We start from the raw sequence: 23,098 nt of genomic DNA on the forward strand, positions 1-23,098 counted from the left end.
CTGCTGAAGAGCTGCCAGCGCTATAGATGGATTAGTTATGTCCCGAAACTGCAGGTATCAGATTCAGAGGTAATAAATATCTCATTAAGGGATGGCAAAACAAACACTTCAGTGTACTTGAGCTCCAGCTAAAGGAACCCCACGGTGAAACCCACTTTAAACCAAGACCCAGAATCCTCCTGGAATGCAAATAACCATGGCTCCTGGCCCCACTTCTACCCTTCCCATCCACAGCTTCTGTGCTGGGCTTCCCTTGGTGGGCCGGCTCTGGCCAGCCGCAGCCTATGGCTGGGCCCGCTGCTGAGTGGGTGCAGGTAGAGCTGAGTGGACGAGCCAGGTACCTGAAAACAGAGGCCCTTCCAGCTGGGAGGGGCGCACCTGGGCTCCCAGCGTGCGCAGTGCATGCTGGGTGGGGCCCCGAGCTGCACTATGCCCGCCTGCCCTCCATGAAGGTGGGCACTAGCTGGGCTCCTAGCCCAGGCCAGTCTGTCTGCAGACCTAAACCCTGGCAGTGAGAAGCTCCCCAAACTCACCTCTCACTCTGCCCTAGGCGGAGCCGGCGACCTCCTCATGACACGCACTCCCACCTATGCCGGCTCTCGGGTGCCCAGCCCACCCTTCTGCCGTGTGCTCCTCCCCGCTGGGACTGGCAGAGCCCCGACCAGTGGGTCTCGAACGTCAGCAACATCAGTCACCTGGCGATGTTAAACCCCAGACTGCTGAACTACTACCCCGAGAGTTTGTCACTCGAAAATAAAATCTCAGCACACTGTCACCACCCTAGGGTCATTCACCTGGAGGCCACGTTCCTACCAATCACCGGGCATCCGACGCTTACCTGCTCACGGTCCTCGGGCTCGGCTGCACTCTCTGGCACTACCTGAAGCTTCGAACAACACTGATGCCAGTCTCTTCCCCAGCAACGACCCATGGGCCTGGCATGCAGCCTGGGCGTGGAAGCTGTTAAGTGCAGTCTGAGAATCACTGTGTAACTCAGATGGTTACATTTTAGGACCGCCGTCTTTCCTCCCAAATAAATGAGAAGCCACTTTAAGGACCTAAGTCAGGGTTAGTCACGATACATAGGTAGGCAGGTGAGTATTTACTGAATTTATCTTCTACTCAAAGAAAACTGCACTGCTGAAATTCTTCCACCATCTCCACTGAGGTGGAAGTGATCTGTACTCCACAGGGGCTTTCACGGTTCTCAAAGCGTGTTCTTAGACCCTAGATAAGACCTGGGAATTCGCTGGGCATGCAAATACTGGTTTCATCCCGGACCTACGGAATTGGGGACTCTTAGGCCGGGAACTAGAGACCCGCCACGCCCTCCTGGTGGCTGTGCCGCAGCCTCAAGCTTGAGCACCTCTGCTTTAAGGCAGCATGGGTGCCTCCTTTCGGGTCCCTGAGGCTGGAAAAGCCAACAGTGCCAGTATTCAGAGCTAGCCACCGGGCACCCAGATCCTTAACCGGAGAACACCTTAATTTCTTTTTCTTTTTCTTTTTTTTAAAGGTTTTTATCATAGGGTATGTGCTCTCGCCAGAGAGAGAGAGACAATAAGAGGAAAAATGAGAAATCTCCACCATCCCTTCTCTTGCATCTCCTCCTGAGATTCTGGGCATGCACACACATGCCGCCAGTGTGATTTTCAAGCCATCAGGTCTGGGACTTGATCCGTGGTTGACCATGTGGGAGTCCAGCACTTTAACCACCACGCCACCTGTTGGTCCCAGCACTTTAATTTCTTAGTTTTCAGAACGTAACATAAACGGTGACTCATCTTTGTAGATTAGTCTTTTTTCCCAGCTGTGAAAAGACGACTTACACAGACAATAAGTATCAGCTATTTCTGCAATTGTGTCTAGGGCTAACGTTATCCAGATGGGAAGTTAAATAAAAGCTGGGCCCTGAAATGATTCATTGCGCAATATGCATGTTTTGAATAATGAATGTCATCCTGTGTTATCATGACCACCCAACATTTATATACAGATTTCCAGGCTAGAATGCTGGCAGCCACGCCGAGGCATAAGCCTGGTCAGCACAACGTGAAGAAAAATCCCAGAGGTCAGCTCTCGCAGACCTCTGAGACAGGAAAACCACAGAGACGGGAATTTGAAAAATGTGGCCCCGTGGACTGAGCCTAGAAATGGTGGGTGTGCTGTGGGAACGTTCGACAAGCAGGGATTTCGGAGGGGAAATAAAGACAGCTGGAGAAAGGCGGGCAAGAGAGCCTAAGTGACTTCTGAACTTTTCGTGTCGAAGCCCTCCAATTTAGTTTAAATCCACCAAGGGGTACCGGAGGTTCAGGAACCTCGAGAGCCCACAGCGATGGCTTTGCTCGTCAGTAAGATGACAGAATGTTCTGGAAACTTCCAACAGCTTGATGACCAGAAGCAAGTTACTTTTATAATCTGTCTAGACTCGGCCGCTCAATTTATTTTTCTCCACTGCCCACCTCTTCAGGTAGTTACTGGTTTGTTGAGAAGTGATGAGTGTAACGCTAGGTGCTGAGTACATAGTGGTATTTATTACGTGGGAAGAAATGAAGCTGCTAACTCTCACACCTTTCTGCTGGAAATGTAAAGTGATCCACCCATGTTGAACACCAGTCTGACAGTGTCTGAGAAAGGTAAATCCATTTTACCTTTTACATTTACTATGCAACTCGACAAGGCCACACCACAGACAGCATGAACAGAAACGAAAACCTACGTCCACACAAGAGTAGCTCACCAGGTCTGGGACTCGAACTATGGTCGACTACGTGGGAGTTCAGTGACATAGCCATTACGCCATCTGCTGGTGCTGATTTCTTCCTAAGTGCACAAAGTTTCCTTCCTGACTATGCTCCCCCCTTCTCACTTTCTGTCTTTCTAGCGAGCACACGTGCCCTATAGCAAAAACCTCTCCAAAAAAAAAAAAAAGTCCTCGTCTTGGTGTGGTGGCGACACCCAGAGCCTGAAACCTGAAATACACACAGGGCAGTGCGTGCAGTCAGGACCGGCCTGTCCCATCCAGGACGTGACACACAGAGTGATGAACAAGCTGGGCCCCGCTCTGGAGAGCCTCAGGGGGGCCGCGGGGGACACAGAGGCTGCTGGGGAGACTGGCAGACGTGCCCGTGATCGCAGTGGACGAGGGCCGCCCGTGCAGCGTGGGCACTTCCAGCTGGAAAGTGCGAGCGAACGGGAGAGGAACGTGGCTCGGGCTCTGCCCCGAAGGGAACAAAACAGGCTTAACAGACAATGTAATAAAAGTGTCGCAGGACGGTGTGACAAACGACAGGCGTGCAGGAGAGCGATTCCGGGGCGGCGGGATCCCGGCCTGGGCAGGAGGGGTGCCCGCAATGACCTGACCACAGCCCAGCACATGCTCCCCAGGGACAGCGGGAGAGCCCACAGAGGACAGGGCCCGCCACGGGAAGCCCCACACACCCACCTGACCCTCAGCGGCGTCTGTCCAGGGGACCTGCCACAGAGCTGAGCGTGACCAGGTGCGGGTTTTCACAGTGGTCCTATCTAGAGGCCAATGTGGCAATGTATCAAGAGTCCTGACTGGACGGCTGCTCCTGAGGAAACCGTCAGAAACGGGCACGAAGATTGATGTACGACGTTGTTTACCACAACACTGTCCATAACAGGCCAGAGCCCGAGTAACCAAGATGTCCAACAAAGAGGACCGCTAGGTAAAGCACGGTATGCCGAGAGACTGGATCGCGCGTGTAGGGCCCACAGGCGACGGCAGGTGCCTCACTGTAAATGGTAAGTTCCGGAACGCAGGGCACAGAATACGCGTCGAGTACTCCTTCAGACAATACCACTGGGTGTTTGCTGGGTCGTCGGAACAGTCGTGACAAGCTTTTCTGGTTCTCTATGCCTGAATGTGTCACAACTGTTCCGATGACCCAGTATTAAGTGCCAGGCACCGTTCTCTGCACTGAAGGTCCAGCGGCGGGAACTACGGGCACCGACCCTGGGCTTCAGAGCAGGAGTCTTACCCTAAGGAAGGAGGGCAGACGACAAGCTGGAAAACGACAGCGCACAGAGCACGTGACAAGGCGCGTGGTAAGACAGGCTACGGGAAACCCAGAGCGTGGGAGACGGGAGTGGGGGGAGAGGCAGGAATTTTAAACAGACCGTCGAGGAACTTTCCAGAGAGACAGGGGTTAGGACGAGGACCCGAGGGACATGCAGGGAGGATTCCAGGCAGAGGAACAGACAGTGCAAAAGCCCTGAGGAGGCCTGGGGGATCCAGAACAGCAAGGCTGAATAAGCAGAACACAAAAGACAAAGAGAATGAGTCCAGAGGGAAGCCGGTGCCAGTCCTGGGAGGCGGGATGTGACCTGCAGGAAGACAAGGGCAGGGCAGAGAGGCCTGGAGGTCCCGGTGATTCCTAGCTCTTTAGTATGGGTACGGACGTGTGTTCATTTTGTAATCGGAAGACAACAGATAACTCCACCAGTCAAGGTGCAATGCGGAAACCCATGTGCCTGCCGCAGCTGGAGCAGGGGAGCAGGCAGGCAGACAGGAGGTGGGGAGTGATTCAGAGAGGAGGATGGAGCCCCGAGCCCAGGGAGACCGAGCGGCAGGGGGCCATGGAGCTTTTCCTGAGCAAAATTACTCTTCTTAGTAAGAAAAGAAAGACAGCCACAAAGTAAAAAAAAAAAAATTAAAAAAAAAAAGTAAGACAGTAAAAGCATTGCCCTGGGCTGTCGGCAATCCGGTGACAATCAGTATTTAGCACCGTGGCATGCACTGCCTTCCGATCTCTTACCTAGATGTGCCTTTTTTCTTCCCTTCATCACCCCACAATGCCCAGCACACTTAGGCACTCAGACACTCCCGGAACACAGAAACGGGTGGCCAAATGCCATCCAAATGTGCACAGTAAGCGTATTAGAAGCACTCTGGGGCCAGCAGGTGGCTAGTGGTTAAGGCGCTGGACTCTCAGGTGGTCAAACACAGTTCAAGTCCCAGATCCAGCAGCTTGAAACTCACGCTGGGTGCATGTGCGTGCGTGCCCAAAATCCTGAGAGGAGAATGGAACAGAAGGGACTGCGGCGTGGCCCTGGGGGGTGATTTCTCGATTTCTTGCTTTCTGTCTCTCTAGCATGCACACATGCCCTATAGCAAAATCTCTATGTAAGGAAAAAGCATTTTCAGGCAAGGTTTTAATAGGCTTGGGTGACGGAACGGAAACTGTGGGTGAGGAGGCACAGCCACAGGTGATGAAGGTGTCAAGGCTGGCTGTTGAACATGGTGACGCTGTTCTCCAAGGACACCAGAGGGAATCCTTCGGATGCGGAAGATGCTGGGTTGACGTCTGGTGACGTGTGGGCTACATGAAATGTCCCTGTAGAGACGCCCGGAGCCCGCCTCTCTCAGGGTTCAAGAAGCAGCCCCCCAGCACCAGGGTAGTGCCAGCAGGAGGAGGTGGGGGAGCCCCTACTGTGTGCTGGGTGTGGTGTGAAGCGCTTCACACGCCTTCCCTCTGCCCGTCTTCCCAGCTGCCCTGAAAAGCAGCTGCCCACGGGCTCTGTGCATGAATGAGGACATGGCAGGTCTGCGTGTCAGTGCAGAGCCAGGATTCAACCCCATGGACGTGAGGGCTTCGTTCACCTTCCAGTTCATATGGAAGCCTCAAGTACACCCAGAGCCCAGAGAGCACAGCCCGTCCTCGATGCCCTGCTATGTAAAGCCGTCTCCACTCTCAACTCCCTGGGACTCCCCCAAAGAAGAGTGCACGCGCTCTCTTCCAAAAGCGCACTTGGCATGTTTTCCAACCTGCCGCTGCAAACTGCTGAGCTCTGTCTGCACAGACCTGGGTCTCTCTCCCAGCAGGTAAGAAGCTCCAGGAAACCAGGGCACACCTCACAACTCCCCTCGCCAGCCCCACCCTGCACACGGCGGGTATCAGCAAATACTCTGGGACGAGAGCTCACGCCACAGTCCCCCAGCCCCCCAAGTCTTGGTCGCTCATCGCTAGAGGTGGGTGATAGGGAGTCCCTCGGGCCCAGCCGAGACAGAGCCCAGATGGACAATCCGTCATGAAAGATGGCAGACAACGTGCCGTGGATCCAGGTGAACAGGTGAGCGGGAGGAGAAGAGGCGAGCCTTCCTTTTCTGCGGGGTTTCCATGAAGCTGTCTATAAACCTGTCAACCCGGGGGCCAGAGCCAGCCTCCCCAGGTGTACTGCTCGACTCACTTACAGCTGTAACTTGTAGTTGCTGTCATTAGCTGCTATCTTTCAGAAAGCGAGCAGTTTCACCCAGAAATCTTTCTGTAAGCCATCCGCTTCGGGCAGGCTGCCCTGCTCAGTGCCTCGCCCCCCACTCCTGCCTCCCAGTTAGGGCTTGTCCGGTCCCTCGGCATGGGGTGGGGAGCCCCACTGGGACTCTGCCCTCGGGTGGGGGTGGCAGTGAGCCACGAGTACTCACCGGTGCTGAGTGTCGTGAAGTCCAGGAAGCGGTACTCATAGGCCACGTCCACCTTGGTCTCCACCTGCGGCCGCTTCAAAGTCGAGTAGATATTCCCGGGCCGCTTCTCGCTGCGCTTCTCTAACTTGTTCAGTCCGCAACCCATCTCAGCAGCTGCCAGGAGGGAAAACAGGGCACGGTGACCATGTCTTCAGAGGTATCGTTTAGCCACCACAGCATGAAAGACCCCTCATGGTCCTGAAGGGCACCGAAGGACCTCTGCCCTAACGTAACCGAAAATGGCCTTTAACACGTCACTCCAACACGGCGGGCCATGCTCAGTAAGCAGGCCGGCTTCTCTTCAGGTGAAAATGCCACTTCCAGCCGGCCCGTGACCCTTAAATGACACCAAAAGCATACCTGTTTTACACCTTACCCTCCCCCAGGAAAAAGCAATCAACTCAGAGCACCTCGGTTCCACTGTCATTTGTATACATGGCTTTAAAAATGCGATCCAAAAAGCCACATGGCATGCCGGGGTGTCAGTCCAACTGCAAAACCCCAGGAGACGCGCCCTCCTGTGCTCCTTGCGAGAGAAGCTGTTGCAGTTTCCAAACTCCGGAGGCCTGCGACCCTCCGCGGTAAGAACGTAGACAGGAATTAAGACCCATAAAACATGTCTCGAAGTCGGTGGTGGCATTTTTCTGGGCCCCTTCTCTCCTTTTTCAGACCGAACCGCAGGAAATGGCAGTGTGCTCGCACGCTTGCAGTCACTTTAGGCCAAAATGAAAACTCGCTGAACACTAATGACAGGGTCGGAGAAACCGGAAGTGGAAATGCACCAGCATCAGAACGCAGCTCTGCGGGCTCAGTTTGAAAAGAAACGAGGATGTGTTACACGGCATGCCTCCTACGGAGGGCTGCACTTCCATCGCTGGTGGGATTCAACGGTGAAGGCTGTTTACTTGGGCACAACGACATTCGAAGTGGCTGTTGGTCTCTCCCCAGACGAAGTGGAAGGTACTTTCCCTCTGTGTACTGAGCACGAATGGCGATCGCCCTCCCCTCTGGGGCCCCAGCACTGCCATCAGAACGTACTCCACAGAAGTGCTCACTGGCCGGGAGTATCACAGACGTGGGGACCACTTCCTTTTCAAGATAAGAATTTCCTCTGCTCCATCCATTCACAAGGTACCCGGCTTCCTAAGGCAATTTGGCAAGTTCTAGAAAAACAAGCCGAACCTCAAGAAAAAGCAGTGCAGGCCAGAGCGAGACGGGGGTGGGGCGGGGAAGAAGGCGGGGCTGCAGCCCGGCCAGGCTACCCTTGGCAGCAATCTTTCAGAGTCTAAAGAATGGATGAGAACAGGAAGGCTTCCTTATGCCTTAATAAGGGAACATTAGCGTCCAAGGGGCCAGAGCGGACATGATTCATGTGCCATCTGCATGAGCTGATGACTCGTACAATGCTCTGCGCTCTGCAGACCTAAAGCAAAAGCAAGTGGCCACACTGGAGCCGGGCAGAAGAGGGACGGTCGGCGAGGAGCCGGTGAGCCCGAAAGACGGGCCCTGCTACCTGAGAACTGGACAGCCAGCAACCCGCAGGCTCCCCAGCCACTCAGTCGTGCAGCCTCGATGGGCAAAGCTCACCGGAGATCCAGACAGGGGGTGGTCATCACCCTCAGCCTAGCGGGAGTGGTGGGTCATTCCCACTGGAATACCGGATGGGAAGGTGCCGGGGGCCTAGAGGAGGTATCTGAGAAGGGCTTTGCTGGACAATCTGGGGAGTGAGAAGGCAGAGACGGGGAGACACGGCAGGAGGCAAGCTGTGGGGGCCGGAGAGCAGCCGTGTGCAGGGAATGGCAGAGGGGAGGCAGGCACAGCACGAAGGGTATCAGAGAGCCAGGGACCCCACCAGTCCGCATGGTGTTGTTATGAGCATTCGAAAAAGGTGCCCCTCCTCTGAGAAATGCCGCTTGTCCCAGCCCCGGCCTGCTGGTGGAGCGAGGGCTTGATGGAAAGCTCAGCTTAGCCCCTTGCGAACGGAAAGGTTAAGGGCAAAGTTAAGCAAAGTCTAACATTTCCAGACCGATCGTGCTTAGCTAATCCTATGAGCACACACAGAGGCGCAGGCAAAGGTTTCCCCAACAGGCTACGAATGCCCTAAACACGAAGGAAAATCTCGATGGAGTGGATCACATCAGACCTAAAACGTCTGTGCCTCGAAACACACCTTCAAGAGCAAAAGGCAATTTAGAGACTGGAAGAAGGGATTTGAAGTAAATGTAGCTAGGGGTGTGCTGGTAAACCAGCTGTCCAAGACGGGGAGAGCCCCGGTCTGTGGTCGCTGCCGGGTGCTCTTAATGTAAGCATGGCCCCGACGCGGAGTCCAACTGTGAAGGTGAACTGGCCCCCAGGACGTATGGGGCCCTCCACGTGACCTTTGGGACATACAGGGCCCTGCACGCGGTCCCCACGACATATGGGCCCCTGCGCGTGGTCCCCGGGACGTACGGGGCTCCCGACCAGTCACCTCTGAGCTCAGCCAGAGACCAGCAGCAAGACTGAGCGTAAGGCAGTGACCCCGGGGTCCCGGACTTTACAGGTCCATGTCTTTGGTGTGCGTGCGACCTGGCTTTAAGGGACCAGCAGGTGATGTAATGGCTATGTCGCTGGACTCCCATGTAGTCAACCATGGTTCTAGTCCCGGACCCAGTGGCGTAAACTCACGCCAGGTGTGTGTGCATGTGTGCCCAAGATACCGAGAGGAGAATGGAGGAGAAGGCATTATAGTGTGGCCATCCCCGCTGGGAGGCGATTTCTTGCTTTCTGTCTCTCTATCTTTCTGGTACATGCACGCACCCTATAGCAAAAACCTCTCCAAAAAAAAAAAGCACAGCTCTCTCTGGGAGATCATGAAAGTTACAGGCCCTCCGATATTGTGAGTTTGTTCCTTAACGCGTGGTGTTCAGGCCCTACCTGCTTCCTAAGGCACCTCTGCACTCCTTGCCATCCCTCCCCGCGTTCTCGCACACCCCTACCCCCGTCAGAACAGGAAAGACTTCGTACCCTCCCACAAATACGTACACACGGCCCACAGCCAACCACGGTGCGAATCTCAGCCTGAGGGCTGGGAAACAGGCCAGGCATGTGTGCATGTGTGTGTGCACGTGTGCGTGTCAACATCATGACAGGGTGGAGGAGAAGGGTGTGTGAGAGACCACACCCTACCTGGGATGCTTCGTATCCCTCTTTACCTCTCTCAGACGTCGTTTCTCTCCGGCAAACACACGTGCCCTCTGTGTGAGAAACGTGTCCTCTCTCTATATACCTGCAACTCGACCTGGCCACCACTCATGCTGTATAGACATACGTGCGGAAAGCAGTCCCTGCCATGCTGAAAACGCGCCAGGGATCTAGCGTGCACAGAGGGCACGTCCGACCAAGCGGCGTCCACGCTACTGCAGAGTTCTGTGAACCCGGTCCCCAGCCATCTCCCACGGGAACCTGCAGGGGCCGGGGCAGGGCTGAGGGCAGCGAGGGGAGGCAGAGGCAGCAGCGGGCACCCTGGGCGGTGCACAGCTCCTCCCGCAGACGCTCACCGAGGGTCTGCAGAAGCACACCGCGCCCGGGTGTCCGGGTCTCTAGGAGGGAGGAAGACTGATGGGCAGTGAGCGTGTAGCTGTGGCTCCAAAACCTTCCGACACGCCTTCCACTGAAGGGGGCTAGGTCTCCTCCTCTGACATGCCTTCCACTGAAGGGGGCTAGGTCTCCTCCTCCGAGATGCCTTCCACTGGAGGAAAAAAGTGGGCAGGGAGCGGTTGTCTGTGGCCCCAAACCCTCCCGACACGCCTTCCACTGAAGGGGGCTAGGTCACCTCCTCCGACACGCCTTCCACTGAAGGGGGCTAGGTCACCTCCTCTGACACGCCTTCCACTGAAGGGGGCTAGGTCACCTCTGAATCTGGGCCCACGACTGGTTGACCGAGAGAACGTGACGGAGTGACACGCTGCATGTGTGGACCCTTGCCTTACAATCTGGGAGGACTGCCTGTTGACGGTAACGTGTGTATCTTCGACTGGACGAGTGTGGCGTGCTCGTGTTGGTAACTCACTTTACAGAGACTGGAGGTATAAAATGGACTAAAATAATAAAAGGGAAAGAAACCGGGAGAGTGCACTCCCTGACTCTCGGGATCCAGCCACGGGCCATGAGGACAGCCAGGCAGCCCCCAAGACAGGCCCGCACCGGGGGAGGCCACCATCCCAGCAGCCACTGGCCCATGAGCCAGGGGTCCATCTTCCGCCTTGGTCAGACGCCGACACCGTGTGGAGCAGAGACAGACTGTTTCGCCAAGTCCTGCCAGAACTTCAGGCTCCTGAGCAAAATAAACTGTGGTGGCCCTCGGTCCCCAAGGCTTGGAGGGGGCCATGATGTGACTGGTGACTCCCATAGTGAGTCCGCATCTGCCGCTGTCCAAGCCGGGCACCCACGAGGCTGGCGTGTCTCTGGGACCTGATGTAGCCGTTCACCCTTCAAGGCCATTTGCTTGTTCCCAGCTTGGGTCGATAATGAGGAAGGTGTCTATAAACATCTGGGCAGAGGTTGCAGGTGCTCGTCAGTTCTCACTGCTCTGGGGTAAGTACCTGGGAGCGGGCTGCTGGGTGACATCAGTGTGGGAGCCCAGGTAACACACACTGCTTCTCTCTACACCTTCGGGGTGGCCAGATGTCCCCCCGAGGGGCGCAGTGGGCATGACACCTGAGGCTTACGGCTCTGGGGCTCTGGGGCATTGGGTGGGATCGTGGCAGTGGGGATAGCCGTGGGCTTCTTCTGTTCTTCATTTTTGCAAAGGACTTGTGATAAAAGCCACCTGGAGCTCAGCCCCCCGGGCCCCCACGGGCGCCTGGTTAAAGCAGGCTACTTATCTTACGTGTGAGTTGACCGTTGGATCAGCTTTGACTGATGGTTTCATAGGAGTTTATTTTCCCTTTGATAGCTCTGTCTTCTCAGCAAACATCCCTGCAACTGTATGGATGGGTCTCCCTAGCATCAAGGTACCCAGAAAAAGCTGCCAAGTCTTCAAGGGAGAGAAACAGAGGCAGTCTTGTACCATTCCCACGGGGAAAGAAGAAAACAGCCCAGACGTGCCTACCGCTCTAGAGCAGAAACTGGCCAACGGTCATCAGGAACCGCGCTCCCGAGGAGGCAAACTGGGTCGGGCCCGCACTGCAAGGAGAGGCCAGCAGACACTGAGGTGACCAGGAAGCAAAGACCCCTCAGGGGCTGACATTCTGGAAAATCAATTCTTTCTGAATCAGACTAACGTGGGGTGTGGCTCTGGTCCCCGGCAGAGCAGGTGCTAGCTCCACCAGGGAGGAAGGGCACATTCCAAACCCATCCATTCATCTGTTCACTCCACACACGGATAGGTCCGTGTCGAGGCAGGCACTCACTCGGGAGGAGACACAGCACCGGAAAGGCCAGGCCCGCCCTCGGGGGAGCACAGCGAGGAGGGCGGCGGGTCTGCAGGTGCACTGTGCGTCGGGGTGGCTCACACAGACGTCCGGACGGAGCACGGGGCGTTTGGTGAACAACGCGGTCGTATAAACACAGAGCACGTGGCCACTGGCTCCGTGAGAAGCTGACCAGAGCAGGCGTGAGGTCCTGTGTCGTTTCCATGTTGAAGTGATTATTTTCATAGTACTCCTAGTTTCTGAAATGCCTCCCAAGATGCCCATGAAACATTCGAAAACAACTTCAAAAAGTTCATCTTTCAAGATTCTTTTTCAGCTAGAGTTTATAAAAGTCATTTTCACCACCAACTAGCAGACACGTGTGCCCTTGAGTAGCGGGGCAATACACAGAGCCGTATCTTCCAATACCGGCAGTTTCAGTAAGCGGCGCCCTGTTTCCCACACCTGCTGCTAATCTGAGGCAGCCTGTGAAGCTGATGTTCACAAATGCCAGCGGCTCTCGACAACCACCCCGACACGCGGCAATTACACGAGACGAGGCTGGATCAGCGGCAAACTTACTTTTTATTTTTTTGAAGAGTTTTTTTTTTTGCTATAGGGCACGTACACTTGCCAGACGAAATCACCCCCCAGGGGGGATGGCCACGCCGCAATCCCTTCTCCTCCATTCTCCTCCCGGGATCTTGGGCACACACGCATGCACACGCGCCTGGCACAAACTCACTTTTTAGTTCGACACTCGCACTCCGCTGCAAAGACTCCAGTGTGTTCATTAGATCATTCAGTCCAAGGTAAGAACGGATGATCCGAACTAAGACATCTTCACATGCTAACGACATCCCTGTCCCTCCAGAAATCTAAGTGGAAACTCGAACATCCGGTCAGCTATTCAGACGAGGTCCAATCGGAATATCCTGCGAGCACAGTCCAAGAAAACCAGGATAACTGACACCTGCTGAAAGTACTCCTGATCTCGTACCAGCGTCAAGACCAAGCTACAGAGAACAGCGCTGCAGTAGGGGGCACTTGTAGACGTGCCTCTGCAGAGCCGCCAGGTGACGTGCAAGGTAAAGGCACCAGACTCCCACGTGGCCGACCAGTTTCAGTCCCAGTCCCAGACCTAGTGGCTTGCTTTCTCGCTCTCTCTCTCTCTCTCTCTCTCTCTCTGTGTGTGTGTGTGTGTGTGTGTGTGTGTGTGTGTCTGGTAACTGTATGTGTCCAATAGCAAATTTAAATAATAATTAATAAAATTAAACAGATAATTTTTAAGTGCCTACGTGTGTATTTGCATATACAATTCATTCTTGTTTTAACTGGCAGGACACAGACCGCCTATCAACAGGGCCTCCCTCAGGTCTGGGTGGCCTTTTCAAGCTTCCTGTACTGAGCATGGCCGAGGGGCCCCCCTGGCCCTCAGGACCTCCTCCCACACTGACGGAGCTGCCCGCAGAGGACACTGGGAATCGGCGGGGTATGCTGTCCCAGGCGAGGCGACAGAGACGGCAGGGTCTGACCTTCCTTCCAGGACCTCACTGGGGGCAGCCAGCAGCCAGCTGTGAGGACGAGCCCTCAGCCCTGCAGGCATCCCCATGGCAGGGGCTGAGGCCTCCTGCCGCCAGCCAGCCCCGCCTTGAGGCCCGGCAGACGCCGATCTTGGCCTGGCTGCCAACGTGCTCTGGTTTCTTCTTTATTCACGGTCTCTACACGCGTGTCCACATGAGAGGGGCTAGAACGAAGGGAGGGGAGGGAAGGGCACCTTCCACAGGGCCTGCTCACACCACGTTCCCCTTCCTCCGGCCCTCTGGTCCACGAGGCACAGGGCCGGGGATTCGAACTGTGGTCGTCACGTGGCGTTTGCTTCTCTCGAGTTGCCTATCCCCATGGCGCCACGAGACCCGCCCACGCTGCGGACACCTGGACCCCATCTGATGTCAGACCTCGAGTCCAAACTCCCCAGCCGAGCTACTTCTGGATTTGTCACCGAACCCCGCGACATAACAAACGGCTGCTTTAAGGCCTCCGGATTTGGAGTAACAGGTCACACATCAACAGACACCAATCCCAGACCAGGGTTTCCTTGCACAGTTCGCCCCTTACACCGAGCAGCCCTGGGAGAGGCTGGGAGGGCTCTTCACTGCAGGTTTTAGAGTAACATGTTACAAAGTATAACTAAAGCAGAGGTCTGCACTCTAAAAAGGAACGGCACTGGGTCAGGTACACAGAACAGGCCCGCCAAAAACAGCTCTCAGAAAAGCGTGCTACTCCCGGTGCGCCCCCTCAGCCCAGCAGGTGCATCTGGGCCCCCTCAGCCCAGCAGGTGCATCTGGGCCTGGGGGAAATTCCGACTCCCAGGGCTGCCTCGGGCTGCACTGGGCAGTAACAGGGCGCACTCAGGCAGACCCACAGAGGAGTCCCTGTTGCCATCTGGGGCCTCCCGGGGTGTGCTGGGCACAAAGGTCGTGCCTGTGGTCCAGCCTGGCTGAGCCTGGCTGAGCCCGGGGCCTTATGGTGGCATGAGGACCCTGCCGGGGACTCTCATGGAAGAAATGAGTATTTTTTTTTTTCTTTTTAAGGTTTTTGCTATAGGACACATGTGCAGAGAGAGGGAAAGTGAGAAATCACCCTCCAGGGCATGGCCACACTGTAGTCCCTTCTCCCTTCTCCTCTTGGGATTCTGGCCATGCACACACAAGCCCTTGGTGTGATTTGCAAACTGCTGGGTCTGGGACTCAAATCACTGTCAGCCAATGCTGGGATCCAGTGCCTAAACCACCATGCCACCTACTGGCCCTGCAAATAAATACTTTTTTTTTTTTTTTTGGACATTTTTTTGCTATAGGGTGTGTGTGCTCGCCAGAAAGACAGAGAGACAGAGACAGAAAGTGAGAAATCACCCCCTAGGGGAATGGCCACGCCGCAATCCCTTCTCCTCCATTCTCCTCTCGGGATCTTGGGCATGCATGCACATGTGCCTGGCGTGAGTTTAAGCCGCCGGGTCCAAGACTTGAACCGCAGTCGACTATGTGGGAGTCCAGCAACATAGCCATTACGCTAATGCTGGTCCCCTCTCTTGATCTCATTCTCTCTCAGACGCTCCCTTCCCAGGCTCGCCTGCTGCCCACCCAACATGGGCACACCCTAAATCTCCACCCTCAGTCTCTTCCCGTCTCAATTTCCAAAAGTTATTTTAAATGAGCCACTTCAAACGTACGGAAAAGTCAGAAAATGAGACATCTACATAAAAGCCACCAAGATTTAACAAATGCTCGTATTTTACTTTATTTACTCATCTTTAATTTTTTGCAGAATAAAGGGCTTCTTGAACACAGCCCCCAGCTCTCTGAGGCACCCTCCAGCCTGAAGTACCTAACAGGTCCATTTATTAAGCAGTCAGATGCAAACAAACAACTGAACACTTACTTAGTAGCCCTAATAATAATTCATAGCCCTTCTGGGGAAAAAAATAGTGCACATAAATGCCAAGAAAAAACGCTGTCCTTTCTTCCTAAATAACCACAATTGCTTGCCAGTCGATGTGTGCGTCCCTTAGGCACTGTGGCTTCTCAGACCCCAAAATCACACCAGCCACCACCGCCCTCACTGCCCGTCACACTGACCTCCTCAGGGACCACCTAGAACTCAGCTCTGCAAAGACAGGGCGTCATCGAAAGGAGTGGGCGTCATCCCTGCCGGTCAGCACGGCCCCGGACAATGTCAGGCTCGCCACATCTCCCTCACGGCCAGCTACCCCTGGTCCCCCTGTGAGCTCACTGCAGTGTCCTGGGGTGTCTTGGTGCATAACTTGGGAACCCCCAATAAATGGCACAGTGTATGCACTCAGAAAAGACACCCTTCTGTCTCCGCATTACAATCACACCCTCTCTCTGGCCCCAACTTCAACTGCGCGAGGCAGAAATGGTCTTCTCTCCGCCTCCACTCCGTCCTCTCTGCTCACTGACATCCCACGGACCTGTCACACCCTCACCTGGAACTCTGCCTTGGCGCCAGAAGGATGTGCCCACAGAAAATGCGACCCCTGCCCAGCCAGCCTGCTCTTCCTCGTGCTCTCATCTCCACGGGGAGCTCCCTGGCTCCGGGACACCAGGGGTCAGCCTGGGCCACCTGCCTCACCCTGTAACTGGCTGATGCCCACGGTGGGTGGATGCTGCAATCCCAACACGTCACTTTCCAAGTCCAAGTGCCATTTGAGACTGTCCTTTGAATCTGGAATCTCCCACCCATCTAGTTCCTACCACCAGCTTTTTCATTTTAATTCTTTTTTAGGATTTTGCTCTAGGGCACGTGTACTCACTGGAGGCAGAGAGAGACAGAGAAAAGGGAAGTGAGAAATCACCCCCGGGGGGAATGGCCATGCCACAATCCCTCCTCCTTCAGCACTCTCTTGGGATCTGGGGTACACGCGCACGCACACCAGGCGTGATTTTCAAAGCCGTGGGGAGTCAGCCTGTGGGACCCAGCACCTTCACCTCCACACCACCGGGTACACGAGCACGCACACCAGGCGTGATTTTCAAAGCTGTGGGGTCTGAGACTCAAATGGTGGAGTCAGCCTGTGGGACCTAGCACCTTAATCTCCACACCACCTGCTGGCCCAAGGAGGGATGATTTCTAAAGATGGGGTGATCACTTGGGTGACATCAGGAGGAAGGTGACAGAGCCTTGGGTTAAAGGGGATGGTGGCTTGACAAGGCCGTAGCAAATGCCATCTCGCTGGCTGGTGTGGCCACAGGAGGCCACCTGCAGAAGGGCAGGGGTACCTCCCTCCTCCATGGAGTCAGATGAGGGGAGGCAGGCGGTGAGGCCTCCCAGCTGCAGCGGGGACTCTGGCTTTACCCTGAGAGCCCCGACAGAGCAGAGGGAATGGAGGTATGAACGTGGCCAACCTCTGGGTGAGTTCTAAAGGTACAAAGTGGGACTTACTGATTTGGAAACAGGCGATGGGAACGGGTGCCTCGAGGCCTGGTCACCCGAACACCAGGAGGGCTGGGAGCTGGAGACGCCGGACGTGGCTTCAGTCACAGTCACCCAGCCGGGCGGGGAGTGGCGTGGGTAGCTGGACACACCAGTCTGGAGTTCAAGCGATAGCTCAGGGCTCTGGTGGTGCCCGCCTCCTCCATGACGGCCACTTCTCCAAGGCCGCAAGAGCATCGTGTCCCCCAACAGCAGCGACCCTGATGCCCGCTCTGACTCAGTCAGCACCCCAGGGACAGGGGACCCTTCCCTGAGCAAGGATGGGAGGGCCTCTGCAGCACCCTTCCGAGGCTCACAGTTTACAGGACAGCACAGAAACAGGACATGGAGGCTCTGCAGCCAGGCCACCTCGGTTCAAACCCTAGTGCTCCGCTTTCTAGCTGCGTGTCCTTGAGGAAGCCGTTGAGCCTCAACGATGTCATCTGTGAACAGGTGGTAACGGCAGCACCCACGCGCGGTAAGGGTCCAACGTGCAGGGTAAGCTGGAATCTAGTGGCACCGAGCTCTGCCTTACAGAGAGCAGGGGCCGACCGTCTCCGCGCTGCGCCAGCACTCCCACCCACCCACTGGAAAGGCCCTTTCGAGATGCTCTGGCCTCGAGCCAAAGTCACACCGCACCAAAAAGGGCACTTCTGAAATGTCACAAGACACTGGAAAACCCCAAGACCTCTCTAAATTAGAGAGGACGGCTTGTTCTATTTATTTCTGAAATTGTTAACACATCGTATCGTCTCATTTCACCAACCAGAGTCTATGACTCACCAACTCTCTCTCTCTCTGTCTCTGTCTGTCTGTCTCTCTCTTTCTCTCTCACTCTTTATGGTTTCTGCCATAGGGCATGTACGCTCATTGGAGAGAGACAGAGAGAGCAGGGGAGAAATCACCTCCCGGGGGGATGGCCACGCCGCTCTCCTGTCTCCACTCTCCTCTCAGGGTTTTGGGCATGCACACCCATGTGCCTGGTGTGATTTCCACGCCACCACGTCCAGGACTCCAATCGAGGTCACCGTGTGGGAGTCCAGCACCATAACCACTATGCCACCTGCCAGTCCGCCAAATCTTTTTACCCAACTTTATGGAAAAGACGTTCCCCGAAGATGAGGAATTTGAGAGTTATTCTATAAAACCTGAAGGGTTCCTGAGGAGAAAGGGTGATGCACAAAGCAGAGTCTCAAAACCCACACGGGTGCACACGCACGCACACACACACAAGAACAGAGGCAGAAAGTCCTCCCTAAAGAACAAATCCTGACCCTCAAAGAGGTCGGCCAAGGAAACAATGAAGCTAGACAATTCAAGAGCAAAAGGCGAACAAGCCGTCAGCAAAGCACAGAGGTTTTCGGGCTAAAAACCAACGCGCTCTAAGCAGGCACAGGGCGGCGTAAGAGCTCGGTATGGAGGGGACCGCCCCGCTGGCTGGTCTGGCGGGCACCTGAGGATCACAGTCCCCAGGCAGAGGAGCAGGGCCACCCCTGCAACTTGGGAGCCTGGAGCAGTGAGGCCCGCCCTCTCCAGCCCCCCACCCTGCGCCCCGAAGGCAGGTCAGGCCAGGAAAGCCCAGCCGTGTCCCAGTGCTGTCTCCATCTCGTGCAGGGCGGGCAGCTGCTCTACCAGCTCTTTGGTCTGGCCGGCTGACAGCGAGTCTTCGCCCTGACTCTGCCCAGGTAGGGAGCCACACGACCCATATTTAAAAGCTGAGCAATTTGTACTTGGAGAGAAGGAATGAGCCGGGCGCACACGCCCACCGCCCGCCTGCCGGACCCCGACTCTGTGACAGGTCTCGGGGACATGCCATGAGGGTAAGGAAGGCCCTTTGTGGCCCCAGGAAAAAGAGACCCTGGAGTTCACGTCAAAACTGCATGTGACCGAAGGGAAGATCACATACACACACACACACATGCGCGCGCGCGCAAACACACACACACACACACACACACACACACACACTCTCTCTCTCTCTCACACCCTTTACAAGGCAGACATGAAAGAAAGACCCAGCTAAATTTATCCCTTTCTGGGTGACAAACAGCCTCAGCCTCAGCCACCTCTGCTGCAGTCCTGAAAGGGCCAGGAGAAAGGGACGGCTCAGCGGGGCGCAGTGGAGGCAGAACCACCTCTGTGCTCTCCAGCTCGGGGGCAGCTACGAGGCCCGGACCCCCTGAAACTCGCTGGTCCCCTGAGGAACTGAGTTTTCATGGCAATTCATCTGACTCATTTACATTTAAATGGCCACGCGCACAGCAGCCCCTGTCCAGGCTCAACCCAAACAGCTGGCCACCATCTTTCCCTTTCTTCCCTTTCCATACAATCCTAATTGACCGACGAACAATATCTTAAATTATGCCCCAAATTACTTTTATTCAGGCCCCGGACAACCAGACTCAGCAGCTTCCGAGAAACAGAAAGGGAAAGAAAACAGAGAGCACTGAAGAAAGTGACGTCCCCACGTCATTTCCTGTGACTCTGCTCTGGCCACCCGGGTTCCACTTCTATTCCCAATGGCCTCGTGGGCTTGGGACCCTGCACTTCTAATGGGTTCTGCATTTGCCAGACCAGGGCCTCGGAGCCGCGCCCTCAGGGGAGGGGAACCTGGGCAGCTTCGGTTTCCCCCAGGTTGGAGTGCAGATGGGGGGAGTCGATTCAGATGATGCATATCAAGGGTGCTGGGCAAAGAGCGCGCGCTCAGCGGGTGCTACCGCGATTCTGCTTGGCTAGTGACAACAGCCACCCTGAATGAAGGACGGTGCAGTGGCAAGGACAGTTCACAGCTGGCCACGTTTCCCTGCCCAGTGCTTTGACCCAGTTTCCCTGGCTATAGTACAGTGGCCTCTAGGAAAACATGTGGGGGGGCAGCAGGTGGCATGGTGGTTAAGGTGCTAGACTCGCATGTGGTCGACAGTGGTTTGAATCCCGGACCTGGTGGCTTGCTTTCTCATTTTTCCTCTCTCTGTCTCTTCTGGTCAAATTAAAAAATAATAACAACAAATGGAATTAAATAAATATTCTTTTCTTTTGAGACAGAGTTTTTATGCTATGGGTGTGTGTGCTTGCTGGAGAAAGAGACAGACAGACAGCATGCGAGAAATCACCCTCCAGGGAGATGGTCACACCATAATCCCTTTTCCTCCACTCTCCGCCCAGGATCTTTGGCATGCATGCAGACACGCCCAGTGTGAGTTTCAAGTTGCTGGGTCCAGGACTCAAACCATGGTCGACTACATGGGAGTCCAGCGATATAACCATTATGCCATCTGCTGGTCCCAATAAGCAAAATAATTCTTACTATATATATCTGTCTGTCTGTCTGTCTTGAGCTGTGACATCTGTGCACCTAGGGCCAGCTGCAGAGGCCATCACCCAGGTGGGCACTATGAGTCACAGGAATCACTCAGCCAAGGTGTACTTCCCTGCCGGTGGCAGGCACTGTACCGGCTCTCAAGGAGGAGGGGACAGTCCCCACACACAGCACAATGTCTCGAGACAGTGCCTTCTGTCATCAGGGACACCAGGGGCCACTCAGGCTGAGAGGTTCACTTTCCGTTTGCTGAACCAACCGAGACCAGGTTCTGCTATTGGCCCCACAGAGCGGGGCTCAGGGGCACGGGTCCATTTCCTCGGCCAGGACAGTCAGAAGAGTGTCGACAGGCCGCGTTTCCCACGGAGAGGCCAAATCACTTCCACAGGAAAGCCATCCTCGGAGCCTTAAAAAGCCAAATCTGACCTGCCCCACAAATATTTCAACAGCCAGAGGACCCGGCTGGGAACCTCTACCAAGTTCACATCAGCCAGACTGAGAGGCCGGAAACCCCCTTGGAGTCTAGTGGAATTCTGTATGCTGTGGGGTTATTCTTCCTTTTATAGAAAGCACTGTCAATCTTCTCTCACAACCACGGGTGTATTCCCCTATGGAATCCCCTTCTCCAAGATCTCTAAAAATATTCGACGGATCGTCTGCGATCATTTAAGTGCAAGCCCGTTTACTAGCAGAGTAGCCCCTCCACCTGTGAAAACGCCTTCCAGCTATCCCGGGTGGTCCCAACGTCTGGGTCCTTCCGACCCCGGGATACTAGGCAAAGCCTGCTCCTGACTTTGGGATAAGACAGCAGGGTTGGTGTGTCTGGACTCCCACACGGGTATGGGACTTGCTGGCCAGAGTGTAACACGGCCTCGCCACGTGGGAGAAAGGTCTGGCAGTTTCTTACAAAGTTTTCGGATACTTTTCTGACCCAGCAATTCAGCCCTAGGTGTTTATCCACGAGAAATGAGAACTCACGAACCTAGGCAGACTCCACGGATGCCCACGGCAGCTCTGTCTACAATAACCAGACAAACGAAAAGCTAGGAATAACCCACGTGTGCACCCACAGGGAATATGTGAGCACAGTGTGGTACAGAAACACCGCAGAATATAACCCGGCACCTGAAGCACCCAAGCTGCGGAGTACACCGCCCGGCCCAGCCTGAAGGGTGCTGCGTGAAAGAGGCTTTACCCGGGGCTGCAACATCCGTGTACGCGGGGTCCAGGGACAGGCCACACCAGCCTGGCTGGGAAATGGAGCCGTGCGGGCCACTGGGAGGGTGGGGCGGGGAGTCACAGGTATGGGGTCCAGGGTGACACAGGTGTGTGCATCCGGATCTGTGCACCTCACCGCGTGGGTATACACTGCACCTTCAGAAAATCAAGAGCGCACATTCAACGTTCAGCGCTAAGACGTGCATGGAAATGCCTAGGCGGGACCCGTACCAACGCCTGTAGCTGACTTCAACGTGCATACATAGGACAGTTACGTACAACTTTCGGAAAGACAAGTGGACAGGTCACAGACAGCAGAGCAGAACGCTGGCCTCTCGGGGCGGCTATTCAGGGGCTTGCTGTGCTTCTGAACGGCCGGGCTGTCTCCTCGCCCACTGACTCAGGGATCTGGCAAGCCCCCTTGCCCAGCAAGCCCTGGGACCAGATAGCTCCACTCCGCTGAAAAGGGAGGGCTGAAGAACACAAGTGGCTTCACAGGAACTCACATCACTCATGCCAAAGATTTTCTGCCTTCTCCCCTACAGACAAAGCAATTATTTGAATGGAAGCCAGAAATTCCTGCCCGAGGGAGAGGGAGAGAAGGAACTCACGGATTTGTATTCCCAATTTATTCCCTCTCCATCCCGGCCCCAAATGCACCAGCGACCTGCACAGCTCTTCTCTGCACTTGGCCCTGTCCTTGCAGCCAAAAACAAACAAAGGAAAACCAGCCCAGCAATGGGAGAGCCGGCCAGGGCTGACGGCCCCCTGGGGTGTGGATTACTCAGGCGGCCAGAAACCCCACTGAAGGCAAAGAGGATGCAGCGCTGTCTGAGGTCAGAGTGATTTCACTGAGGTTAGCACGCAGGCACCCAGGGCCCCAAACAGCTTGCTGCTAAGCCCTCCGTGGGCCTGGTGACATCTGGGGTCACTTGAACTCTGATGGAATTCGGCTGTCCAGAGGTACAGATCAGGAGCCCCGGCAGGCAGCCGGGGACAAGCAGGGTGCATGGCGGCCCTGTCCCCAGGCCCCAGGTCGCTCTCCCTACACCCGGCTTCCTTCCTGGCCAGGCCTCCCTGGCCCGATGACACAGGATGGCAGGGGTGGGAAGCCGCTTGTCCTGACCGTATGCCCGGCCTCTGCGAACAGCTGTGCTAACGACTAGGGGCTGCGGGGGGCAGAGGCGAGCGCTCACACACGCAGGCTGGTGCCAGACTTAGAGAATAATACTTCGTTGGTCCGTCAGCCCCCCAAGTCCCTGACACCATCCTAGGGACCACGCGCCACCACACGGGGCACCTGAGCTCTCGCAAGAGCAGCAGCAGGGAGCGTGCGCTTCTCCTGCCAAGGACGGCGGAGCCCGGGGTGAAGGGCAGCAGCCCCGGCCTGGCACCCGGGCTTCCTGAGAGACACATGGCCTCCTCCCTGCCCACACCCGCCCCGGGGGCCTGGAGCCTAGGAAAGTGGACGAGGGCCGGGAGGAAGTCCCTCACAGGAAGGGGGGATCTCGTTGTCCACGCCGGGGCCTCTCACCGCCTAGCGCCCGGGGTGGCTGCGGCGCTCCCGAGCGCGCGTCTGCTCCTACCCTGCGGCCGCCCGGCCCGGGCAGACCCTCCGGGCGCACGCTGCAGCCCCGGCTCCAGCCCCGGCTCCAGCCCCGCGCGCTCCTGGATCCCGAGCTCCGCCGCCCCCCCCCC

General features: G+C 55.8%; 1 protein-coding gene across 3 annotated transcripts in view; it reads right to left on the reverse strand.

Moving 5' to 3' along the window:
* Window positions 1–23,098, reverse strand: part of RFTN1 (raftlin, lipid raft linker 1) — a 171,879-nt gene that overhangs the window by 148,069 nt on the left and 712 nt on the right. For all 3 annotated transcript variants that reach the window (XM_027769186.1, XM_027769185.1, XM_014585096.2), the window contains exon 2: window positions 6,443–6,595. In XM_027769186.1, coding sequence (XP_027624987.1) covers window positions 6,443–6,587 — 145 coding nt within the window. In that variant the 5' untranslated portion in view covers window positions 6,588–6,595. The remainder of the gene's footprint in view (window positions 1–6,442; window positions 6,596–23,098) is intronic.

Source organism: Tupaia chinensis, unplaced genomic scaffold (genome assembly GCF_000334495.1).
Source record: "Tupaia chinensis unplaced genomic scaffold, TupChi_1.0 Scaffold148822_2, whole genome shotgun sequence".
NCBI classification, from domain to species: domain Eukaryota; kingdom Metazoa; phylum Chordata; class Mammalia; order Scandentia; family Tupaiidae; genus Tupaia; species Tupaia belangeri.